We start from the raw sequence: 25665 nt of genomic DNA, 5'->3' as shown, positions 1-25665 counted from the left end.
AACTAGGGTCGGTCGGGTTACCGTAAACAGACCTATTTTTTTTGTTGGCCTTAACATAGCAGTTTTTATAGGACTATTAACATAGCAGTTTTTATAGCCCAAACTCACTCCTGTTTGAGTCTTTGACTGGCTTTGCCTCCAAAGGTGAATCCAGTGTTTCGTAAACTTGGTTACACTAAGGCCAGGGGTAGTGTAGATGGGGGTGAAAGAGATGAAGGGAGGGCAGCGATGGCTCCAGTTTTTAAAAAGAAAAAAATGCGTGAGGTAGCAACATTTTTTGCATTCTGACTGACTTGTGCATGTCAGAATAATTTTTGTGAAAGATGTTTTAGGCCAGAGATGCAGCAACTGTGTATTTGATATTGTCTAATATTTGTCCATGGGGGTTAGCATAAGAGAAAAACTCAAAAAGAGGCACTATGCTATACACATGTCATCCCAATGGAAAAAACACACAACAAAAACGCGTGAGGAAGTCTATAAATGCATCAAGTACGCAAACATTGTGAGTCCACAGGATCCCTGGAGGGTGAATGTATACTGCACCAATTAGTAAAGGAGAAACTGTGGGATCCGGCGTCTTCATCTCATGCATCAACAACATTGACCATTTAATTAGCATGGAGAAGGGAAATGCAGAAGAAGAAGAAGAAGAAGAAGAAGAACTATACTGCAAGTGCCATAGGCGGTCCTTATGCAGGACATGAGCACACTGTATCATATATTTATATCCCAGTGCTTATCATAGATTAAGATCTTTCACGACTGAGAGTGAGACACTAGTATACTGAACAATACATCCTCATTTTGTTGTTGAAATGCACTGCGCAAGTTTTTTAAGCCATCTTGACGGCTGAAAAAACAAACTGCCCTCAACTCTGTGACTGTCTGCAGTCAAGTTCAGAGTGCTGCAATTAAAGTGGTGTCACTGTCAGCTGTAGTGTTACACAAGCACTACAGATTCTGTGATTGCCAGCAGTAGTCTTATGACCGACTAGCTCAACTGCACTTGATGCAAATTAGAGGACACAGGACAGACCAGACACTTAGTTACTGCATGCCTCATGTGGAAACTCACACTCACAGTGGTCACACGACATTCAGACCATTTTAAAATTAAGCTGGACGCTGACATTTCTTAGCACTATTTGTTATCTTATCTATGTTTAAAAGAACTCTGAGACTCCCTGCCTTGAGCACTGGGTTAGTGCGTAACCTACTCTGAAATTTGTGATTGGGAAGGGGGGGCAATGCAGCCCTGCATGTGTATTTCAACAATTTCTCAATTATGTCATTGAGCGGGTTTTAGTTTTACTTCTAGTTTGCAAAGGAATACCGAAAACGAAACTAAACCCTTGACTACTTCCTCTATTTACTGCAATGTTTACTCGACCCTTCGTAGACTACATACACAGACCTGTGACAGTGAGTCACTCCAAAACAATGGACTCTTATGGAGCAGTTAGCTCACCAACCGTCGACAAATATGCTCGCATGTAAAAGAATTCATACATCGACACAAAATAAAAAATTGATGGCATGGATAATGAGTTCACGATGCATGCACCAGGACAATGCGAGACGGGGGAACAGCTGCAGTGCTTGGAGCTGAGGTGAGAAAGATAAGGACGAGGAAATTTGTGGGCGTGGGGGTGCACATATCTCAAAACACAGGCAGAATTTCAACAAAATGTGAACAATATGGAATAAAAGACACTTACTTGCACTGCTCTGTTGAATACCGTTGATGCCTCGCCGGCAAACTTTTTAAATTTGGAGTTCATGGAGTTAAAATCCATCTCGTCAAGAGCACCAGAGCGCTGTCACGTCCTCAAATCGATGAAACGAATCAACGTCCAAAATTTCCGCTTCTTCGCACTGAAAGGCATATATACATTTGGAAGTATTCCACTTTTAAATGATTCATTACTATTGCTCATCTTTGTGATTTTAAAAACAATCAGAAAATAGTAGGGTAGGCGAAGCTATTTTATTTAATATTTTCTTCAGTTCAGTGCGGTACTACATTGTTGCCAAGAAGATGAGTCAAAATGGCGGCGGATAGTATTTCTCCATTTGCGAGTCCGTGATATTTTCGCGATGGATTAGTTTGGCCAACGATTTTGCGAACGTTGGTAAGTGTTAATGTCAAATAATAAACATTTAATGGATGATTTAAAGACGCACCTCAGCTTTATTCGTTGCCGTTGCAGACTTTGATTCAGTCAGTCAGTCAGTCAGCCTTTGTTTACACCAGTTACAGCTTTTTGTCTCATCCAGGTGGATGCAGCCACACCACAAAGTGAAAGTGAAACTGATGGTATAGATGCATGGTACACATTTTTTTTAATGCGTGGTTTATGTTCAATGTATTTATAAGCACACGATGTATAGACAGACTATTTTCCCCACTAATTTTCAGTGAATATGTTATACAGGACTTTCATGTTTTAAAACTATATAAAAGCAGTTGGACTTACATGAAAGTTGAAACACATTTGTATATCTGTGTGGCATATATTGAACTCAAAGTGTAAATTTTGTCTGCTAAATGAGCTTTACAGAAAAACAACAGCATTATACTAAGTTTAAATAACAATAATGCAAAAAAAATCAGACTCTCAGTCTGAAAAGAAATATATAGCAGCAAGGCTGTAGATTTAGAGTATTAATATTTCTGATTGTCTTTTGGGAATTTCTTGGAATACGCCCAGGTGGAACAATGCTCTTTTCAACTATAACGGCCTGATTTATAAATCTATGGTGGTGTGCATGCATGATTGTAATGGAAGGTAACTTAAATTTACATCATTTGTCACAATAAAAAATAAGTGTTTTCATTTTAACATAAATAGGTAAGCATCAGCAGTAGGCCATGGACATCTCAAAGATCCTAGACTTTCACCGCATGGTGATGCTGTCGGCACAGCAGCACACCAATGAAGATGAAACGTCATGTGGACCACTGTGCCAGCACCCCGCCTGCTGGCACTCGAACCGACGCAAGGAGCGGGGAGTACCGCATCTCAAGATGGAAAACACAGATGATGAGGAAGAGGAGACTGGTAAGAAATTCTTCTTCTTCTTCTGCGTTCCCAGCTGGTAAGAAATTGATAGCCAGCCGTTTCGCAGCGAAGATGTCCCAGAACGTTTTACCGTGACGCCAATGAAACGTGGCCCTGCGGTGCCTCTGTGAGATAGTGCACAGCAAAACAAAAATGGCAGATAGTGCACAGCAAAACAAAAATGGCGGCCGTAGTGTTTGGGTTTCATTTTGACGAAGAAACTTTCTTAAATATACGACGGTTCTAGCGAATCAACTGCACCAAGTAAGGAAGGATGAAAACGTATTTTAACACTAGATAATTTTGAAGTTAACTTTGACTGAAAATGTTGCCTACAATGATCATAATCTACGACGTTGTCATCACAAATTTTGTTGCTAGTAGGCATTGCCTGTTTCATCTGTCAAACTCGATTGCATCGCTTTTTGGCTGACATTTTGTCCGACATATTGAAAGTGCTTGCACAGAGCCAATAGTTTTTCAAGAAAAGAAAGCGACATCTTTCGAAGGCGTTCACATTAAGAAACGAAGGGCTGTTGTCCTCTTGCCAATTTATGCCCTCTTAGTCTTAAAGGCACAGTAAGCCTCCGGTAAACCATCACAAATACTGTCAGGCTTTTACACACAGTACAAACACCCTTCCATTTGAACGCTCACCGAATGGGAACATCCTGGCTGCTTTTCGTCGACAGTGAGACATTTTCAAAGAATTTATTTTCGTGGAACTTCTGATCTACTATCAGGCGCCTCGTTTTGGCGCTAGAACTAACTTTTAAAATCTAAATAATAAATTGACAGCTTGTAACACAAACATTCTTAAATTATAAAAGATTATGTTTCATCAACTATCAAGACAAGATCAGTACAATTCGAAGTTTTGAAAGTTTAAAAAAGATAGCCCGGAAGCAGAGTCACGAAAGGTCGAGTCTCAAAGCAGACGATTTGTCTGCATAGCGCTCGCTTTTTTTTTAAGCCAGTCGCCGCCGACAAGTTCGTGTGTTTTAGAATCAGAGGTACACAATAACGTGCTATTGCAGATACAGACTGTCACATTGAAATCACAAACTGACGACTAAATTGTGAAAAAAAGGAAAGTGGATCACACGGGTTCACGATGGCTCAGTGGTTAGATAAACCACGAAATCTGGTGTGTGGTTTACGCGAGATTAATAGCAAATCAAACGAACTGTTTCACTTAATGCTATTAAATGCTATTGCAAGTGAGTTCCATAAGGTTAGAACTGCTTTTTTCATTGGAAGATTTAAATCGTTTTGTAAACCATTTGAGACATACTGGGGCTTTAAGCTCTGACATTGTGACAACATTGGGTCATTATGAAAAGAAAGTGAAAAGCCTTTAATGATAATTCTATTTAACTTTTCAATCTTATGAAAGATGAAATCTGAGAAAATATATATGTCTTTATATTCATGGGAGTTTTTGTGTGTGTGTACAGTCGAACTCGCTTAAGACGAATCACTGGGGATCGGGAAATAAGTTCGTCTTAACCGAAATTCGCATTAAGAGAATTGATTGATTTTTTTACTGTCACAATTTTAGAAGTAAAATTTAAAAAGTCGTGTAAAAGCATGTACATGCACATTCTGATCAATCTCCGATTTCATGGTGTCCACCAGTTCTGGTGCATGTACTACCCTGGCCAAGTTTCCTCTCAAGACATCAAAGAGACCGCCCCATAGATTAAACTCCCCATAGGTTAAACTCGGTCACTGACCCGGGTGCAGGAAGTGTTTCCTCTCTCATATGAAAGGGGAACCACCTCTCATAGCTAAAACTGGGTCAATGACCCCTGGGAAGAAGGTCAGTGTCTATAAAGAAGGCCTGACCCAGCCATCACAATGGACCTGCCTTTGACCTCGCCTCACAGGCAGATCCTTGTAGCCTTGTGACTTTAGTTTTAGAGACAAAGCGGCTCTGGGGTGATGAAAACGTGTTTGTTAAAAGAGGGGTTCGTAATGCAAATGATATGATATGTCGATCTCGGGAAGAGTTTAAAGATTTCTTCATAAGCGTGAGTAAATTACAGACATTATGCATGCTTAGGAATCCTAAAAATGCTCGTTATAAGCATAAATTCATTACAAAAAATTCGTTTCAAGCATTTTTTTTAAGCATGAAGAACGAGGTATTCAGTTGGGAACTTAAAACTAATACGTTATAAGTCAAAATTCGTAACTAGCGTGTTCGTTTTAGGTGGGTTCGACTGTAGCTGTATAATGATGAGCTCTTGTCACAGCTGAGTTTCGTTGATAATTTTACTTGTAAATTATATATTTATTCTGACAAGTTACCTCTTGGGAAGTTGTCCCTTTGCTACATCAGTCAAACACAGACTGTGATTATGCTGGTATTAACCCTGTCAGCAGCAATACCACGGAATGTATGCATGTCTGTTCTTGGTCATAACTCAGTCATAGGCATGTAATTTGGCAAAGACATTAAACTACTTGTGACTGAGCATGTTTTCACAGAATATATACATAGGTTTGGTGGCATGATCACTCAGATCAGTTGCTACAGGTCACAGGAATAATTATTTTATTCACCTCAGTGTTGTTTTCAGACTCAGAAGACCTCCCAGTACATGTCAAAACTATTGGATGTTGGACGGTGCAAAGGTGACAGATCGATGTGTCAAATACAAAAATGTGCGTTAGTGACTGAAGGCTGAAGGTCTGGGAACAACACTATACTGAAATGCGTGCAAAGCTTTTGCTTTTGACTTTGCAGACTTGCCCACAGTGAAAGTGTACAACATGCTGGAGGACTATGGAGCGAGTAGAAAGGATCGCTACCCTTCGCATTATGGCGGACGAGCTTTACATGATCGCAGCTCTTCAATGAGAAATTTCTCGCAGTCACTTCGGTCTGATAGGTACAGAAACTATGAGTTTGCATCGAGGAAAGGAAGATAGAAATATTTTATTATGTGTAGCTATGTCTGTGTGTGTGTACGTTTGTGTGTGTGCACGTGCGTGTGTGTGGATGTGTGCATCTGTGTCTGTGTGTGTGATATATGCACAGAGAATCATTAATATACTATATAAACACTGTCATTTTGAGTGGGTATGTTTTTTGATCACACCCTTTCCGGAATTCCCTGAAGATTTTGTGATGAATATAATATATATTATCCTTGAATCAAAAAACAAGAAAGATTAGTTATTAGAACATTTAATTTTTGACAAAACAAAACAATCACTTTCATTGTAAAACCTCACATAAAGTCTTGTACAAGCTGATGACCTCAAATGAATATTTCATTTTGTCAATAATTGTTGCTACCTAATTTGCAGAATATGCATACCGGTACTCACGTGACACTTGCAGTCTTTGTCAACTTTTTTCTTAACAGACTATCATGTTTTTCCATCTTAAGCTTTGGGAGGACGACAGCACCTTTCGCGACCCCAGTCAGTCCTGATAAAGGGTCAAGGTCACACAACACCAATCTGCGTGTGGTAGAGGTGCAGGAAGTCTTTGACAAGGATGACCTGAACAATCGCTGGGACGAAACCTTCATGACCAGACCGTACCTGGTGTGGGTTCCCAACCCCCAACGCAAAACGTACAAACCCCAGCTGGCCATCACCAACGGGTACATGTGTTCACAAGCTTTACTCTCGTTTTAATATGTTGTTTTTCTTCTTGGTTTAAACATTAGACTTCATTCAATTTTTATCATGACATAACAATATGTGGCGTTTAGGATTTCTAACTCAAGCATTGTGCTTATTTTAAGCAATCCTAGTGAAAACATAACAGTGGTAAGCATGATGGCGGACTAAATAGAAATACTCATTTCAGAAACAGAAGGTGATGGGCTGAAACTCCCACGTTCACTCATGTTTTGGCCTGAGTGGATTTTTACCTGTGTGACCGTTTTTACCCTAGCTAGCATTCAGGCAGCATCGATACGTCAATTTAAGACCCCCAATTTCTGTTAAATTAGGATTATGGAGTTTTATGCACTGCCTTTTATAGTTAACTAAATTTTTGTATTTGAAATAGTCCATTGTAGTCAGTGTAGGCCTTAAGCTTATTTTAATCGTTTGTCCAGTATTTAATTTAATTCTCTATTTTTGTATGAACTCAAATGTTTAGTGTTCTTAGTATGTTGTTAGGCTAAGTTCTATTTAATCAGAGTGTGTTTGCGAGTGCTTATACCTAGTGATATTGTAAAGCGCATAGTGCTTTTAGTAATGCGCTATAGAAATCTCCTTAATAAATAAATAAATAAATTAACCCCATTTTAAGACTCCCTCCTTTTTAAGACCCGATTTTCTCAGATTTGTGGCGGTCTTACAAGGGGGGGTCCACTGTAGATATAAGCTCTTTCAGTCTGACCAACAACAAAATGTTGCAATCTGAAATGTAAGAGGAGGAGGATAGAAAGTATATGAAAATGGCATCTGCTAATTATAGTTAATGTTCCATTGATGTTATAGGGAAGAAGGTGATAAAGAAGTCCCCAAGGCGGTGCTGACACGAGATTTGACAGAGAGTATGGTGCCGCTGCAAATCAAATACGAGAGAGAAGATACCATTGTGGTAAGTTTGCATTTCATATTTTTTTGCCAATAACTTAAAATTTGATATTTGACATAGTTTTTAACAGTTGATCTTCCTTGCAGGTCGTAATTAGCTGCAGATTTTAACAAAGATTTCAGATATTGACAATTATTACTTTGGGAATTTGCTGCCAGTTGAGCTTGCCAGTTGTAGTGAGAATATGCTGACATCCTCAGTTTCTTTGGATGACATAGTTCTAGCGTAGCTTTTTAGGTTTATCTTATGCAGTCGGTCAGCTTTTTTTTTCTCTTTTGTTTTTTACCCATCGGGACAAAAGGGCCAAAGCAATAGTCTTGGTTGATTTCAGTGATGTGTACAACGATAACAGAATTATTATTTGTGTTGAGCGTACAAGTTTATTTATTTTATGGATAACACTTGCTAACATAAAAAGCTGAAAAACAAAGAGAATGTGTAGTTTATATTAATAGTAGCACAGTAGTCAATATTTACATCATAACATTTCGGTAAAACTGGATGGACATTTTGTTTCAAAATGTGCTTTGTTGTTTATTTTGAATCTTGTAGATTTTGAAATGCATTTTGACAACATTGCTTTTCAGTTTGAGGCTTTTCCAGTATTGAAGGTAATTAGAACATTGAAGCTGTGGTGTAATGTGTGCATGTGACTTGTGAGTGAATGTGCTGAATGATAAGTTTGCTTGTTGACCAGTTGTTAGTTGTTTAATTTGTTGCCCCACAGTCTATGTTACATCTTCGTTCTGTTTTAGATCTGTACGCTTTTATGTGAGTTCTGTTTTATTGTCAGACTTTTTATGTGTAACTATGTGTCTATTAGTATTACTTATCTTACGTGGTTTTTTGTTTGTTTTTTCATCTTTTTAAAAACAATTTTTCTAGATTATTTTATATAATTATAAGTGGTTGTTGTCTATGAATTGTTTTTAATGCTTGTATGTTATTTCTTACAAGAATACTTTTTATGTAAAATGTTAAATTTTATAGTCTAACGTAAAGCGCCATGAGACTGCCATTCGGCGGTGAACAGCGCTATAAAAGAATGTTTTTATTAACTCTCAGGTTTTATCCCTGCTACTAAATATATACTTTTCCACCTTCCTTTTAACTCTCCAGAATTTCTACACCAACAAGTTACTTTATTTGGTACAGGGCCTAAAACTGACTTGTTAACAAAATTAAACAAATTAATCTCTGTGCTTTTCTCTCACAGGTCTCAAAGTATTGCATTGCAGTGAAACCTTTCTTGGTGCAACTCTTTCCCTTTACCTTATGCTCAGTGTTGTTCCCAGACTCAGAGGACATCATTAAGTCGATCAGTTTCACCTGGATTCAAATTATGTATATAGGTCCAAATGTCCTACCATACATAACATTTTTTGTTCTGCCAGAAGACCTGGAGTCCTACATGTCAAAACTATCGGATGGTGGGCCAGAGTTGGTCAGATCTTCTTCTTCTTCTTCTGCGTTCGTGGGCTGAAACTCCCACGTACACTCGTGTTTTTGCACGATTGGAATTTTACGTGTATGACCGTTTTTACCTCGCCATTTAGGCAGCCATACGCCGCTTTCGGAGGAAGCATGCTGGGTATTTTCGTGTTTCTATAACCCACCGAACTCTGATATGGATTACAGGATCTTTTCCATGCGCACTTGGTCTTGTGCTTGCGATTATACACACGAAGGGGGATAAGCCACTAGCAGGTCTGCACATAAGTTGACCTGGGAGATCGGAAAAATCTCCACACTTAACCCACCAGGCGGCCGCGGCCAGGATTCGAACCCTCGACCTTCCGATTAAGAGGCCGACGTCTTACCACCCTGCCACAGCGCCCGTCGTTGGTCAGATCGAAAATGAGATTGAAAATGTCAGTGTAAATGACCGATTTATGACCTGAGACCTGAGAACAACACTGTGCGCTTGCTTGTATAGCTATAGTACGCTTCGCTTATTTCTGCTGCACATTAGGCCAAACAAGAATATATATATGTTGGTTTAGGGTAATTACCCGACTGACCCTATTTTTCCCGCCGACCTTAAAACTTTTTTCCTCATTTCTCAAAAACAATTAAAGAAAAGACAACCTCTGGCACATTTTTCAAACCATACCAAGACTAACAAGAGGCGAAGCCTTCAAGGCTCACGTAAGAACTAGACAAACAGTAACACAAACTCAATCACTCCGTCACACATACACACCCACACACACAGTAAGCTTAGGTGACACTGTGCAAGAAAGAGAGACACTAGATCTAGATCTGTCTGTCTGCATGTAGCCTACTTACAGGGACACGACTGCCAAATAGTCTCGGCCCGCTCAAAATAACAATGACCGAGACCACACACACCACGCGAGAGAGAAAGACTACAGGGAGGCATGCCGTCATGATGCATTAATTGACGTCAAACACTTTTGACCGTGACGTAATCTTATGCGAGCTTTATCCATAGTCTTGGATAACCACTCACACATAGACTCGGAAATGTTAAAGTTTCTACCACAGACATACACACACACGCACACACACACACACACACACACGCGCACAAACGCACAGACAGACAAAGTTACGATCGCATAGGCTACACTTCGTGAGCCAAAAATGAACTAAAAAAAATAAATAAACGACCTACCTACCCTATTTGTTTTGGTCATGACCCTAAACCAACATATTTTTGTTTTGCCTTATTAGTTACACTTTTCAAGAAACGGTTTGTTAAGATATTATAGGACAATATACATTTGATTGTCAATTGCTTTGATTCATAAAGGGATTCAACTATACCCTTCAATACCCATCAAAAAAGTAAAAGCTGAGACCTCATTGATATAGCTAGTTGTAGGGAGATAATGTAATTTAGTATATTGTAATCAGGCAATGTTGTTGATGTTAATCTGCTAAAGAGAGAGAGAGAGAGAGAAAGTAGGGAGAAAAAAAGAAAACAGAGCAGAAAACACTTCATACATAGATTATTTAAATGCATATATTATTATATAGGTGTATAATTATTTGTGTTTGTAAGTTAAATTAGTCAGAATTAGGTTCACAATGTGGAAAGAAACCAACAGCATACAATAGCTAGTATTATTAAATCAGTGAAGGTTTTAGTGTACTGCAATATATCTGAATTTTGCATTTACATTTATCTTTTCCAACTTCATTTGCAGTCTTTTTAATGTGAATCCCCCCTTTTAAGACCTCCAAAATTCTGATTGTTTGTTCGTTCATGGGCTGAAACTCCCATGGCTTTTACGTGTATGACCGTTTTTACCCGACCATTTAGGCAGCCATACGCCGCTTTCGGAGAAAGCATGCTGGGTATTTTCGTGTTTCTATAACCCACCGAACTCTGACATGGATTACAGGATCTTTTTCGTGCGCACTTGGTCTTGTGCTTGCGTGTACACACGGGGGGTGTTCGGACACCGAGGAGAGTCTGCACACAAAGTTGACTCTGAGAAATAAATCTCTCGCCGAACGTGGGGACGAACTCACGCTTACAGCGGCCAACTGGATACAAATCCAGCGCGCTACCAACTGAGCTACATCCCTGCCCTCCAAAATTCTGATAAAATCAGATGGAGGAGGGAGGGGGGGGGGGGTGTCTTAAAAGGGGGGTTTCACTGTTCTGACAACACTCGATCTTCTGCAACCTTGTGCTGTATTGGACATCTCCTGTTGGGTCTTTTTGCTCTGTGTGGTTCTTAAACACTTCCGCTGTGTCATATACCGTTCGGTTTATAAGGAGATACATGTACTTTAATTTTTCTGACCAGGCTGTTTCTCAAAGTTGGTTGCATGCAAATCTAATGTGTAACTTAAAATCATTATTCTTTGCTGGAATTCACTTCAACTGCTCATTCTGCTCCTCCTCTATATGACTACTGCAAGAATAAACTAAAATTCAGTGCACCTTATACTTAGCAAGAGCAGTATATACGTATCACCTTGTGTATATCTGACCCCTCCAAAAAAATTCCAAGTTGTGTGGGTGCGCTCTATAATTGGTAGTCATGCCTATACAATGTAGTCTGACAATTATGGTTTTCTTTTGCTGGAGCATACTTTCAAGGTGTATTTCTCTGAAGAAATGTGATTATAAGTGTCTGTGTGATGCTGTGTGTGTATATATAGTTTACTTGCGCCTCCTCGTATTTTAACATCTTGGTGATTGCTGAAAAAGTCTTTATTGTTGTGGATCTCTTTCAGCAGTTGTCTTTAATATGTCTCTGCAAAATGTCACTTCAATCTTTATTGTTGTGGATCTCTCTCAGCAATTGTCTTTAATATGTCTCTGCAAAATGTCACTTCAATCTTTATTGTTGTGGATCTCTCTCAGCAGTTGTCTTTAATATGTCTCTGCAAAATGTCACTTCAAATTGCACAGGTTTTTTTTCTCCTTCCTTATTTCTCTCAAACCCTTTTTTGACCTTATCAAAATGACATGCAATCATTAATACACCATGCATGATATCCGTGCACTCAAAGTTCTTGTAGGTTAACCCCTTCACTGCCCACCCCGTATGTAATACGTGGTCATTTTCGGTTTGTCCTACGCCCATAACCGTATCTCATACGTGGGATTTGTGTCAACAACATTTCAGGACATTTCTGAAAACTAAATGGGAGGGGACCATTGTCCAAGTACTTGTAGGGGTTCTAAACACAGTTCTTTCCCATAGACCGTTCGGATAATGCTGTTATACTGTGGCAGTGAAGGGGTTAAGGAGAAGGTGGGACAGAATCGCATTGAAAGGGTGTCAGAGAGATAGAAGAAGAAATTATGGCATGTATAGTATAACTGATTTTGTGTCTTAATTGGCAATAGTGTTTACAAAAAAATAATTTCAATGGCCAATGCTTGTATATACAGGAAATGAGGGTTGATAATTTTTCCAGTCCAATTACCCTTTGTGTGTGTGCATGTGTGTCTGTGCACATGTGTGAGAGCCTGGGTGTGTGAGTCTGGGTGATGTGTGTGTGTGTGTGTGTGTGTGTGTGTGTGTGTGTGTGTGTGTGTGTGTGTGTGTGTGTGTGTGTATGTGTGTGTGTGTGTTCATCCGAGGTCAAGGAGCATTTAAAATATTGCCTGTGCTGCCTTTAATAGTCAAAGTACAAGTTAGGTAAAAAAAACCAACTCTGCCTTTGATCTTATATGTGCACAAATTGTATTACTGTATTATCCATAACTGAGTTTTGTTCAGAAGTTATGTAAGTGTTCTTTGCTGTATTAGTTTTGATTTCAAATAAATGTATACAGTTGTACTTGTACATTTTTACCACCAGAAAAGGCAAAATCGCTCAAGGTCTCCAATTTTCACCAAAGGGAGTTACCCAAAGACACCTGCTCTTGCTAGCAGCAAACCAGACATTGATGCTGAAGGGTGAGCTGATTTTATGCTCTGTGTTTAAGCAAAAAATGAAAAAAAAATAGCATGTGATTTGGATGCATGATCGAATTACTTTGCAAATATTCACTTAAAAGGATACTTAAATTTGATCTGACTGATTGGTAGAAGCTTCTGGCAAATTTGAAGAATCTGAGGAATCCATTGTACGTCCTTTATTCTAGACGCACACTGAGCAATATTTGCTCAAAAAGTATGATTAAGTTATTGAATGAAAGTGAGTGAATGCGATTAAGTACGTGCTGCTTTTATCAGTGTGACAGGGAGACTACTGTCGCCCTTCACAACAGACTCTGCAGAGTTGTTCGCCTTAGAAGTAGGCAACACCTGTGGATTGTAGAGTTCTGTTTGTGATGGGGTCTGGCGGCTTTTGTCTCTCTGTATGTTCATGGATTCCTTTGCGAAGTTTTTATAGGGCTTAGAAATAAGCTCTAACATTCTCAATCCTGTTTGATTGGACTTCGCCTCCAAAGGTGATTGTGGTGTTTCGGCACTCGGTTACATCAGCATGGTGCGCCAAAACAAAAAGTTAAATCCAGAAGCGCTCCTTGCATGGCGCCAAGACCGCTAGTGCCATATATGACGTGACGGTCTAGTTAAAGCACCAAGTACACAAACAAGGGAAGTAACTCAGAGGAAGTAATCTAGCTAACACATACCTATTTTAAGACAATATTAAATTAGGCTTTCAAAACACCTGCTTTTGCAAAGTGAATTATAGCTACTGCCCTCCTGCGCAGTACTTACTTAATTACTCACTGCCTGTTTTGCCGGTTGGTATATAGGGCAGAATCCTGCGCAGTAGCAATGTTTGTAATGACATGTTCTGGTAAAACTTTGGAAGTAATCTGCCAAGGTCCCTAACTTTTTTACATATATAAAATTTTTTTTTTAAATTTAAGATATTTAAATTACGGTACAGGTAATGAAATCAGACACACAGACACAATTTCAGAATTTGTTATTTAAAGATTTTCTCCAACAGAAATATGTATTTTCGAATTTTACTGACAATTTTAGTGAGATTTAAATTTGTACGTGAGTTTGTAATTTAACTAATACCAATATATTTTATGATGGACATTAAAGTTATACATGTACTGTACTTGATGCAGTAATGTAAACATCATGCTCTGAGTTTGATATATAATTATGTTTGTGAAAGTGCTACCATGACTAATTATCAGTTGTACTGTTATTTCGATTCATCTGGATTAGATTAGGCATTACTTACTTTTTCATGTAGTACATGTGTAATTTAATATCTATCAACCATCATGCCATCATCTTTATTGTGATTTCTCCACTGTCTTCAGCTGTATCATGTGTGAGATTCGACACCGCATCCAACTCAGGTTGATGAGTGGCTATAGCTAGGCTAGCAAAGATTTTGGTGTGTCATTTAGATTCGGCTAGAAACTTTTAAGCAATTATACATATCAGCTGAGGGTTTAGGTGACTTTTAAATTTGCAAGTTTTATAACCTGATCAACAGATACTATTGTATGATGATTTGAACAGTGAGACTGTTTAATTGTCAATCGTTTTATTTTGAGTGCGTGTTAATTAAATTCTCCTCATTATGTTCTTGTATTTGCACATGTAACCCTTACTCTTTCAACTATGCATTGATTGTTGCTCGGTGTAGGAAATCTGAGTGAAGATGATCAAAATACATGCAGTGCTAGACAAAAGCGCAAACAGATTTTTAAAAGAAAACCAAGCAAACATTTTGAATGGAGGGGCTTATTTTACAGTGCTTTAATTCACTTAATTGTTGTTTGTGCTTGATGGAACTTAATAAATTAAGCTACTTGGTAGAATTGAGTGATGTGGTGTGTTATATAGTGTTGCTATGACGTTCGGCTTTGTAGAGTGCGAGAGCTGCTGAATTTACCAAGAGATGTCCTAGTGCAAGTACTTGACCGAACAAAGGAAAGGTGAGTGGTCATTTGATAGAGAAGCACTCAGCATTTGTTAAACCTCATCTTTCAGTCACTGACTTACATATCATACATACACACAAATTCAAATATATATATATATATGCATCACACAGACATACACAAATGTATTAATGCGCACACACACACACACACACTCACACACAGACACACACACACTGTGACTCACACACACACACACACACACACACACACACACATACAGCCACACTCACACACACACGCACACACACAGCCACACTCACACACACACAGCCACACTCACACACACACACACACACACACACACACACACACACACACACACACACTATAGTATAATGCACAGCCACACACTTTTATTTATTTAATTCTCTCTCTCTGACAAGGATTTGATAGCAGATCATATACAGGTGATGTAATGCAGTCATTATTACGTACATCTACTGACTCACTATAGTGTCACTTTTGTAGCAGCACTGTTTTTGTGTTATGAATAATATTGTCGTTTGGTTGGTTATATACATGTACTTTTCTTTAATTGATAAAACAATCTACTCAAGACTTGTTCATTAATTGAATTGATCAGACGAAAGATTTATGATTTTGCCTCTTAAAACTTTTACCTAACAAAATTCTACAACCGAGGTGGTTAATACAAAAACAGCCGAGTTAGGTCAAGCAGTTTAACGAAAATGCAATAGCATTAATATAATGTTCAATAATTGTAATACTGATTGATTGGTTAAGCGATTGATTGAGTGAGTGATTGATCAATTCATCAATCATCCATCAATGGGTTTCTTTGATTGGTCGATTGATAAATCATGAGTTAATTGATTGACTGGCTGACTGACTAACTGACTTATTAAGCGATTGATCAACTCATCAATCATCAATCATTTGGTTTGTTTCTTGATTGATTGATTGAATGATTGATTGAATGATTGATTGATTGATTGATTGATTGATTAACTGAATGATTGATTGATTGATTGACTTATTTAATTAATTCAGTGACTTTGTGTCGCGGGAGAAGATTCACGGCATCATTCAGGACGTCCTGGACAGCATGAAAGAGGCGGGACGGTCTGCTCACACCGCTCGAGATTTCTCCCCTCCTCGCACAGGTAATTTATGCACAGTATGAACAATACACCACTTCGGAGTTTCGAGTGCGCATGCGCGGCTAGTCACATCTTTGGCGGCAGGGGGCGCTCCGTTGTATCAAACACTCTGCAGTGTACCGTACACAAAGAGCAGTGCATGACTATCGTGGGACAAAAACCACAGAAATATCAAAGAGATAAGAGCTTATGAGGGAAAACTTGAACGCAATCGGCAATGTACCTCTTCTGAAGACCTCGTGTTTGGTACAATTTGCAATCCCAGCATGCAATGGGATTTGCTCTCGCCTGAGACTCCGAAAGGGTGTATTAAATAACGCCTGTGAAATCTCTCGTGGTTATTTACGTATTCATTCTTTGAGCATATGTATTTCAGTAATTTTCACAATCGAGCATGTTATTGTAGATGCAACTGTTCTGCCGGAATACATCCTACAGGGCTGGTCAAAATTTGCTAAGTGTCACTTATTGCAGTTTGATACAGAACTCGACACAGCAAAGGCTCATAATATGCTCCGTGAATGTCTAATTTTGAGTTATGAAACCTTTTTTCTTTCTTCATTGGAATGAGCTTATATGTATAATTATGTTGAAACATTTTTCTTTTTTTGTTATTTTGTTTTTGTTTTTTCATGTACCGGCCCCCATGGTGTTTCTTAAATAAATCCCTTGCCTAATGCCTGCCCCTAATTTTGTTGGGAGTTTTGTTTTCACCGAAAGTGTAAAAGATATACCCATCAAGACGCTCACTGTTCTTCCTCCAGGCCAACTGGACACCAGTGACGTTCTGGTGCAGCAGAAAGTGTCGCTGCATGACAACAAACGCCGCAACTTGCGCGACGCTCATCTGATGGAACAGCGCCCCGTCTTCCAGTTGGACGACGACAAGAGCAGCACCGTGTACACAGACAGGGACGTCTCCGATGCCAGCTCCACCCAGGGGCATGTTGTCAAGGACCCACGCTTTCCCGGCTTCAAGAAACCCCTGCCTGCAATTACTGCCGGTGAGGTGGTAAAAACGTACACTCAGTACAGTAGGGATTGTAGGTATAGAAGTGGGGTTAGGGAGAACGTGGAATAAAAACCAATAGAGTAGTAGTATGTCTCAAAGGGGGGCCCAGGTAGCTCAGGTGGTAGAGCACTGGACTTGTGATCGAGAGGTCGCTGGTTCAAATCCGGGCCGGGACGGACACGGGTCAACTTTATGTGCAGACCCAGAGACGGTATCCATCTCCCACCACCGTGTCACCACAATGGCACGTTAAAGATTTTGGTCATTCTACCATAAGTGTAGATGGCTGATACCACCTAAAGACGCATACATCAAAAAGCCGTGAGGGCGTAAAACTCGAATCGTCACATAAACCAATTCATGTCCAATATAGGCAATTAAGACCTGATGGACAATAAGCCCCTTCAAATTTGCTTTTAGTATGTCTCAATTGGGGGGGGGGGGGGGGGGATGGGGGGGTGGTGATCAGGTGGCACGAAGCAAAACTGGGGCGGGGATATAGCTCAGTAAGGTAGCGCGCTGGATTTGTATTCAGTTGGCCGCTGTCAGCGTGAGTTCGATCCCAGGTTCGGCGGAAATTTATTTCACAGAGTCAACTGTGTGCAGACTCTCTTCGGTGTCCGAACCTCCCCCCCGTGTACACTACATTGGGTGTGCACGTTAAAGATCCCACGATTGACAAAAGGGTCTTTCCTGGCAAAATTGCTTAGGCACAGTTAATAATTGTCTACCTATACCCGTGTGACTTGGAATAATAGGCCGTGATGGCTGCAATCTACTGGCCGTATAAAATTTCATCTCACATGGCATCACTGCAGAGCGCCTAGAACTGTACCCACGGAATATGCGCGATAAAAGACTCATTGATTGATTGATTTACTGTGGCTATGAACAGAACATCTGAGAACTGAGCTAGGGTCTTAAAAAAAAGACTTAAATTGGAGGGGGGTCTTAAAAGGTAAGTTCCACTCAAATACCAAAGATTAAAGCCCACCTAAAACTTCTGCTTCATCATCAATAAATTTTGCTATTTTCTCTCCTCAGAAGAAGCAACTCCACTAGAAACGCCTCGAGGGAAGGCTATTGGGCTCAAGGAGCGAAAGAAGATTCGGTCCATTTCCCTCGGCCTCCCAGAACTCCCAAGCGGCATTAGACAGACCAAGGCCTTTGTCTACAATGCCAAGTATAAGCCTGACTTCACTCTCGGTCAGTATGTGCAAACGAGAGGATTTGTATTGCTCTTGTGATATCTAGAAAACAAATTTGTCGCTTAAAATCCTGCCTTGGTTTTTCGTATTTTTTGTTTTCCGATCATTGAGTATTGCTGAATTTTTTTCATTTTTAATACTACATTTTTTTGTTGCTGAGTTGATGGGATGTTCATCCTGATCGAGTTGCTGTGGAGTGAGAGAAATATGTATCCAAAGCAAATATTGTATAGTTAAAAACACCTGTTCCACATAAACATGCAGCACTGAAATGATTCCAGTAATGTTTGTGTAAACATATCCAGTGCCTGTTCCAACACCACCTCAAAGCACACGAAGCTCAGAGAGTGTGGCGTCAGAGCATGGAACCACGCTGCGTGTCAATGTGCCGTCCATTACCGACAACCGTGACCTTGATTACTATGGGCCACCTGCTGTGTCAAGGTCAACTGACAGGGGCACTGCTGTAAGTCTATAATTGATATTAACTCTCTTTAGGATCTTTATTTTTAGAAAAAAACCAGAAAGAAAAACTTATTCAAAAAGAGAAATGCAAAGAGGCAGCCCTCATAACCTCTTGTTTGTTTCCTATAACTCCTCCAATAAGCTACATGTTTATTGGGGTACATGTCCAAAACTTTGAATCACTGGTGGATGGGATTTCTGTTATTTCTTATTTTGCATATTCCTTGGAGTTGGACAGACACAGATGGTTACGGGTGATTCCTTGTGCACCAACACCACTATTCTAGTGGGTCTTTCGAATGTTCGAGCACACACATCCGAATTGGTCAGATCTTAATTGTTTGCACATAGAAAAATAATGAGCATGCATGATCATAATTACTTCAGGAGAGCTGGAATAGGCACAACATCCCTATTTTGTGTGTGTAAATTGTACTCTTGCTATCTCTTGGCTATATTGTGACTCTGTTTTTATGACTTTTCTCTCTGTAATTTAATCTTGCTATCTCTATAGGCTTATGGCTATGTTTTCATGACTTTTCTCTGCAATAAATAATCTTGCTATCTCTACACTTATGACTCTTTATTCTTTCTCATACTCTCCAGGAGGACTGCAGCTAGCTTTACACCTTAAAGCTCATTTTCCTCAGCGAGAAAGCAGCCCGAATTTCCATGAGGGTCAACTTCACAGAACTATATGAATCTTATGGGGCGGGGATGTAGCTCAGTCGGTAGCGCGCTGGATTTGTATCCAGTTGGCCGCTGTCAGCGTGAGTTCGTCCCCACGTTCGGCGAGAGATTTATTTCTCAGAGTCAACTTTGTGTGCAGACTCTCCTCGGTGTCCGAACACCCCCGTGTGTACACGCAAGCACAAGACCAAGTGCGCACGAAAAAGATCCTGTAATCCATGTCAGAGTTTGGTGGGTTATAGAAACACGAAAATACCCAGCATGCTTCCTCCGAAAGCGGCGTATGGCTGCCTAAATGGCGGGGTAAAAACGGTCATACACGCAAAAGCCGTGGGCGTTTCAGCCCATGAACAAACAAACAAAATATGAATCTGATCCTTATCCTTATCCTTAAAGCTTATGACTATGTTTTCATGACTATCCTTTCTCTTACACTTCAGGAGGACGGAGCACTACACCTCGTCTCCCCCGCCCTCTCCACACGAGTCCCCAAGGCTCCCGCCGGCACCCCCGCCACCTTCCAGTCGCCCACCAAGAGTCTCATGTATCGCGACTTCACCGCAGCGTCCTCCCTGCAGATGGGGGATGGGAGGGGGCTTCCTCCGTCTCGCGAGATCACCATGTCCCCTGGACACAAGTTCTGGGTGGCGGGGACAACCACACCTGGTGCTCCGTCTCCCGATGAACTGGGTAAGTGCTTCAGAGGGAGAAAGAGGAGGAGTGATGATGAGGATGACGATGATGAGAATGAGGATTGATGTTCAAGCACGTGCATTCGAATTAGTCAGATCTTGTTTCGACATCCAAAAATAATTAATGTCTATTCTTATAGTACATGTATATTCAAGATTCAAGACTCAAAATTGTACTGTCCTTATAAAAACAAGGAAAATTGCCATGCAGTGTCAAACGGTTACAGACAAAAAATACATCAGTTCAGGATCACTAGAATCCGCAGAGCAACCCCGTTTTTCTCTGTAACTTTTTGATGATGATGATGATGTTGATGATGATGATGAGCATAAGGATGATGATGTTCAAGCACACACATTCGAATTAGTCATATCTTGTTTCCACATTGAAAAAGAATTAATTACACATTAACATGCTTCCATTTGAAACTTCGAGGTCGTCATCGTGGATTGACGCCCGACCAAAGGTAATTGAAGCCCGACGGAGCGAAGCGACGGAGGGCTTCAATTAGACTTTGGGAGGGCGTCAATCCACGATGAAGACCGAGAAGTTTCAAATGGAAGCATGTTAATGTTATTGTAATTCAATCTGACGACGATCTCTTTCCTGCTTTCATGCGATGGTAAACAGACAGAATTGGTTCTGTTCTGTTCACACACTACTTTCAGTCCACCTACCTGCAAGGGTCAAGTCCCAAGAAATATGTCTCTGTATTCCTATCGTATCACTCTGCTCCTGTTTTGTTTTCTTTCACATACATTTTCCCTTCTTTTTTGACGGGTTTCTGGACAGCAAACTCTAAAACAAATTCTTTTCATCACAAAAGCGATCTTTGGAATTGACTGACGTAGTCCGGAAGAATTCATGCATCAACTTACGTCACGTATTCGACGTCATCACTTCGCATACCATATGGTCTCGGTATTTCGTTGGCCTTCATATTTCCTACTTGTAAAATGACCCTCAAAGCTAACCGAGACTAGTTGAGGTTGTATCAATGCGCCTCGCCAGCAGGTGGTTAATGGCTTTTTTAGCGAGTGGTTATCGACAATTAATGACCGGTAATTTTTAATGAGTTGGGGCATTCTGACCAATCACAGGATCTGTTTCATTAGAACGCCAACTTGATTGAATTACAATGTCTATTCTTATAAGTTCACGAGAGGTAACATTATTTTTCTCTGTAACTTTAACTTCTACTTCTAGTAGGTCTGCACAGAAGTTGAGCAGGGAGATCGGAAAAAATCTCCACTCTTAACCCACCTGATTGTGAATCCCAAAACCAGTTCCACATGATGTCTTAACCATCGTGCCTGTCACAATAATCAGTTCCACATGATGTCTTAACCATCGTGCCTGTCACAATAATCAGTTCCACATGGTGTCTTAAACATCGTGCCTGTCACAATAATCAGTTCCACATGATGTCTTAACCATCGTGCCTGTCACAATAATCAGTTCCGCATGATGTCTTAACCATCGTGCCTGTCACAATAATCAGTTCCACATGATGTCTTAACCATCGTGCCTGTCACAATAATCAGTTCCACATGATGTCTTAACCATCGTGCCTGTCACAATAATCAGTTCCACATGGTGTCTTAACCATCGTGCCTGTCACAATAATCAGTTCCACATGGTGTCTTAACCATCATGCCTGTCACAATAATCAGTTCCACATGATGTCTTAACCATCGTGCCTGTCACAATAATCAGTCATTGTTGGTGTTGCAGGTCTGGGCACTATCCAGGAGACGACACGAGAGATGGCCAACAGCTCCTCACGCTCCGCCCAGCAACCCCCCTCCACCCGCACTGTGCAGTTCTCAGAGCCCCCGCCCCAAAGACCCACCTCCCCCCTCACCCAGCCAATGACTGAAGGCCAGACCGGTTCTCCTGAAGACTGGCCGCAAGTCACTGAGCCCGCCTTTGACGCCGCAGCGGGCATCATGGGGTCTCGCTCAGAGGCCCATTTTATTACCAGCACCAGTATGGTGGCTGAGAGCGGGTCCGCGCTGCAAAGAGGTCGCTCCGACCTTGGCAGCCGAGGTTCCGAGCGCAGCACATTGGCCAGGAGGATTCTGGACGAGGGAGGAAAGGATGAGTCACCCGCCCCCCCTCCACCCTCCCCTGAGCCGAAAGAGTTCGGGGACAAGTCAGGGTACCGTGGAAAGCGAGAGTCGTCCAAGTCCAGAGAGTTGAATCCCAACACCACCGCCGCCATGGAACTGCTCATGGAGCAGAGTAAATCGGAAGGTTCTGTCAGCCCAGCCAAGAAACTCCAGAGCGAGAAAACTTTCGAGAAGCCTTCCGCCCAAGGTCAGTCCGTGGAGCCGGCCATCCAGGAAGAAGTGGCACAGTCCCCCCACCAACCGCCTGTGGATGTCTCCGTGATCTCCGACCAATTTGACCCTGTGTCAAAGGTAATGGTGTCGCATATCGCCCCGAGGCCTTCTGGGAGTCGCAAGAAGCTTCAGGAGACCTTCATCAATGTTGACATCCCTGCCGAGGACGTGAGCAGCATACACACGGAGCAGGGATCGTCCACTCCGCCCGATTTCACGTCCTCCGTCACATCTTCTCCGGGGAAGAATTCTCCGTCCAAACTCTCCACACCAAAGAGTTCGGCTGGGCCCAGCTCTCCTGTGAAGAAGATTTCTTCGTCTCGCACCCCCAGCCCCAGAAAGGCGAGCGGGAGGAAGAATAGCAAGGGGAATGGCAGAGGGAGGAAGGGTGACCTGGCTGCCAGCGCCAGTGAAGAAACAAGCTAAGACAATTGTTGAGGCTGAACTATGTTGCTGTGATCTTTTGTACGGTTTGAGTACAAATTCACCGAGATAGCTGTCACCGAGATAGCTGTCACCGAGATAGCTGTCACCAAGATAGCTGTCACCGAGATAGCTGTCACCGAGATAGCTGTACAGTGAAACTTCCCTTTTAAAGACCTGCCAATTTAGGACTACTGAACCTCTTTTTAAGACAGTAATTTTTCACATTTTCTGTTCATAATCTTTGTATATTTACCCCTATTTTAAGACCTGATTTTCTCAGATTTTGGGAGGACTTTAAAGGCCAGGTCCCACTGCACCAGGCTCATTTTGACTGACAGATCCTGGGCGGGGATGTAGCTCAGTCAGGGCGGGGATGTAGCTCAGTGGGTAGCGCGCTGGATTTGTATCCAGTTGGCCGCTGTCAGCGTGAGTTCGTCCCCACGTTCGGCGAGAGATTTATTTCTCAGAGTCAACTTTGTGTGCAGACTCTCCTCGGTGTCCGAACACCCCCGTGTGTACACGCATGCACAAGACCAAGTGCGCACGAAAAAGATCCTGTAATCCATGTCAGAGTTCGGTGGGTTATAGAAACACGAAAATACCCAGCATGCTTCCTCCGAAAGCGGCGTATGGCTGCCTAAATGGCGGGGTAAAAACGGTCATACACGTAAAAGCCGTGGGAGTTTCAGCCCATGAACGAACAAACAAACAAACTGACAGATCTTGAAGATTTCTGTACAAGAGTCGGTGTGAGCAAAACATTACTCAGGTGTACTAGACACTCTGGTTGGATTTTCACAGAGATTTTGTGTGTGGCTAGCAAAAGAGGTCATGACGGCTGCTTTCCATGTACTCTATGCACCAGGCACTGGTTGTATTGCAGACTGATGTAAACTATCAACCTTTTATTTCAACCTTTGTAACAGCAAAACCTGTGATATACCAAAGACAATGAAATGTTATTTTGTTGCTGTTTTCTATTTCCTGTGTATCTTGCACACACACAAAAGTTTAAATATACACACACAAAAACAGCAACAGTGTATATAGTGCCTCAATCAGTTCTGCAGGCAATACGTGATCTTCCAGCCCTTTTACCTCCGAATTCTTGACTAGAAGTAGAAGTTCATGATTTTAAAACAGTTATGCTTGTTCTTTTTTTGGTGGCTTGAGATTTTAAAACAATTGTGCTGGTTCTTTTTTTGGTGGCTTGAGATTTTAAAACAATTGTGCTGGTTCTTTTTTTGGTGGCTTGAGATTTTAAAACAATTGTGCTGGTTCTTTTTTTGGTGGCTTGAGATTTTAAAACAATTGTGCTGGTTCTTTTTTTGGTGGCTTGAGATTTTAAAACAATTGTGCTGGTTCTTTTTCTGTTTCTTTTGTTTAACCTTCTGCAATCTTAATACAAGCCAAACCTGTTTTGGTCATAATAAGTACTGTTTAGGAAATGTAGAAAGAAAAGTGCTTTAAAACCATTACCATTTGTACATGTATGCACCCTGTGATATGACATGCATGTCTGTTCATTTTGTATTTATTTTTTGTAAGATACAACTACAATGTGTGTGTAGAAACCAAACACAGTGGAACCATCCCCCCCCCCCCCCCCTTTTTTTTAACCTTCCGATTTAAGATTCCTTTCCCTTTAAGACCCTTTTTTCTGAGATTTTCTGTAAATACCCCCCCCCCCCCCCCTCCCCTCCCCTCCCCTCACGGGGTCCTGATTTGGCCTATTATGGTGCGCTGGACCCGAAAAGCAACAGCTAACAAACTAAATAACCTCCCCTCACCCTAGTGTATTTTATTTTCAGATCACTCCCTACTTTTTAAGACCTGATTTTCTCAGATTTTGGAGGGTCTTAAGAATAGGGTGGGGGGGTCCACTGTATGTGTATAATTTGAAGCCACTGATATTTCTGGGTGCAGATGAATTGGTTAATTTGACTAAATATATGAGCTGTGGCCTGATATGTCATGTAACACGTCAGACTTACAAATAATTATTCTGTACTCATTTTTCTCAGCGTACTGCAATCTGTCTGTTTGAAGGAAAAAGTGTACAGCATAATAATAAATACAGTACGTCTACGTTAGTGCATTTTGAACTGCTCAGATTAAACTGGCCAGCTGAAAACTCCCTGTAAACCTTTATTTAGAATTGAAAATGAAGAGCATGCAAAGCCATAATAAGTCCTAAAACTTTGCCGAGTTGAAAGATAGTTGTCTGTTATTCTGAAATTACTTCAGTGGATATACTTGAAGAGTAATACAGTAGCATAGACAATGGCCGGTTCTGGTGAGGTTATGCCCCTTCTTTCTTTCGGCTGGTAACAGGCGGAACCTCGCGGCAAGATCACACGAGAAAGGAAAAAAAACGTGTATTGGTCCCAAATAGCATGTCGCTTTGGTAACAGTTCGTGTGTAAGTCGTGCATTTTATACAGTAAAAAGACAATGGTAACAGGCGGAACCTCGCGGCAAGATCACAGGAGTTGTCTCGCGTTATCACCCCAGAAGCGCTCATTGCTACCCAGTCCTCCAAATGAGTTTTTCTTTTATATATATCATCTTGCCACTTCAGCATTGTACTCTTCTCCAACCCCCACCGCCAAACACACACATTTGTTGTTGTTGTTGTTGTCCTTATAAGCCACATTTGTTAACGCAAGCATGCACACATTCATAATACACATTCTTTATGCAGACAA

General features: G+C 41.0%; 2 protein-coding genes across 7 annotated transcripts in view; one reads left to right on the top strand and one right to left on the bottom strand.

The window, feature by feature from the left end:
- The window catches only part of LOC138948631 (endophilin-B1-like), a 41573-nt gene extending 39704 nt beyond the window's left edge, over positions 1 to 1869 (bottom strand). For all 4 annotated transcript variants that reach the window (XM_070320197.1, XM_070320199.1, XM_070320198.1 and 1 more), the window contains exon 1: positions 1722 to 1869. In XM_070320197.1, the coding sequence (XP_070176298.1) occupies positions 1722 to 1799 (78 nt within the window). In that variant the 5' untranslated portion in view covers positions 1800 to 1869. The remainder of the gene's footprint in view (positions 1 to 1721) is intronic.
- On the top strand, positions 1357 to 25046 carry LOC138948628 (serine/arginine repetitive matrix protein 2-like). 3 transcript variants are annotated; one of them, XM_070320193.1, is made up of 14 exons: positions 1357 to 1613; positions 2856 to 3065; positions 5818 to 5962; positions 6467 to 6685; positions 7536 to 7638; positions 8223 to 8246; positions 12928 to 13025; positions 14924 to 14989; positions 16010 to 16122; positions 16884 to 17123; positions 18176 to 18337; positions 18645 to 18805; positions 19935 to 20184; positions 21922 to 25046. In XM_070320193.1, the coding sequence occupies exons 2-14, from the start codon at positions 2876 to 2878 to the stop codon at positions 22956 to 22958; spliced, it is 2808 nt and encodes a 935-aa protein (XP_070176294.1). In that variant the 5' UTR covers positions 1357 to 1613; positions 2856 to 2875; the 3' UTR covers positions 22959 to 25046. The 3 variants fall into 3 exon arrangements, with proteins under 3 accessions (XP_070176294.1, XP_070176293.1, XP_070176295.1); XM_070320192.1 differs by lacking the exon at positions 1357 to 1613 and adding an exon at positions 2019 to 2135; XM_070320194.1 differs by lacking the exons at positions 1357 to 1613; positions 8223 to 8246 and adding an exon at positions 2019 to 2135.
- Positions 25047 to 25665: the final 619 nt, after the last annotated feature.

This window comes from Littorina saxatilis, linkage group LG15 (assembly GCF_037325665.1).
Source record: "Littorina saxatilis isolate snail1 linkage group LG15, US_GU_Lsax_2.0, whole genome shotgun sequence".
NCBI classification, from domain to species: domain Eukaryota; kingdom Metazoa; phylum Mollusca; class Gastropoda; order Littorinimorpha; family Littorinidae; genus Littorina; species Littorina saxatilis.
This window is presented reverse-complemented; position numbering and strand designations above follow the sequence as displayed.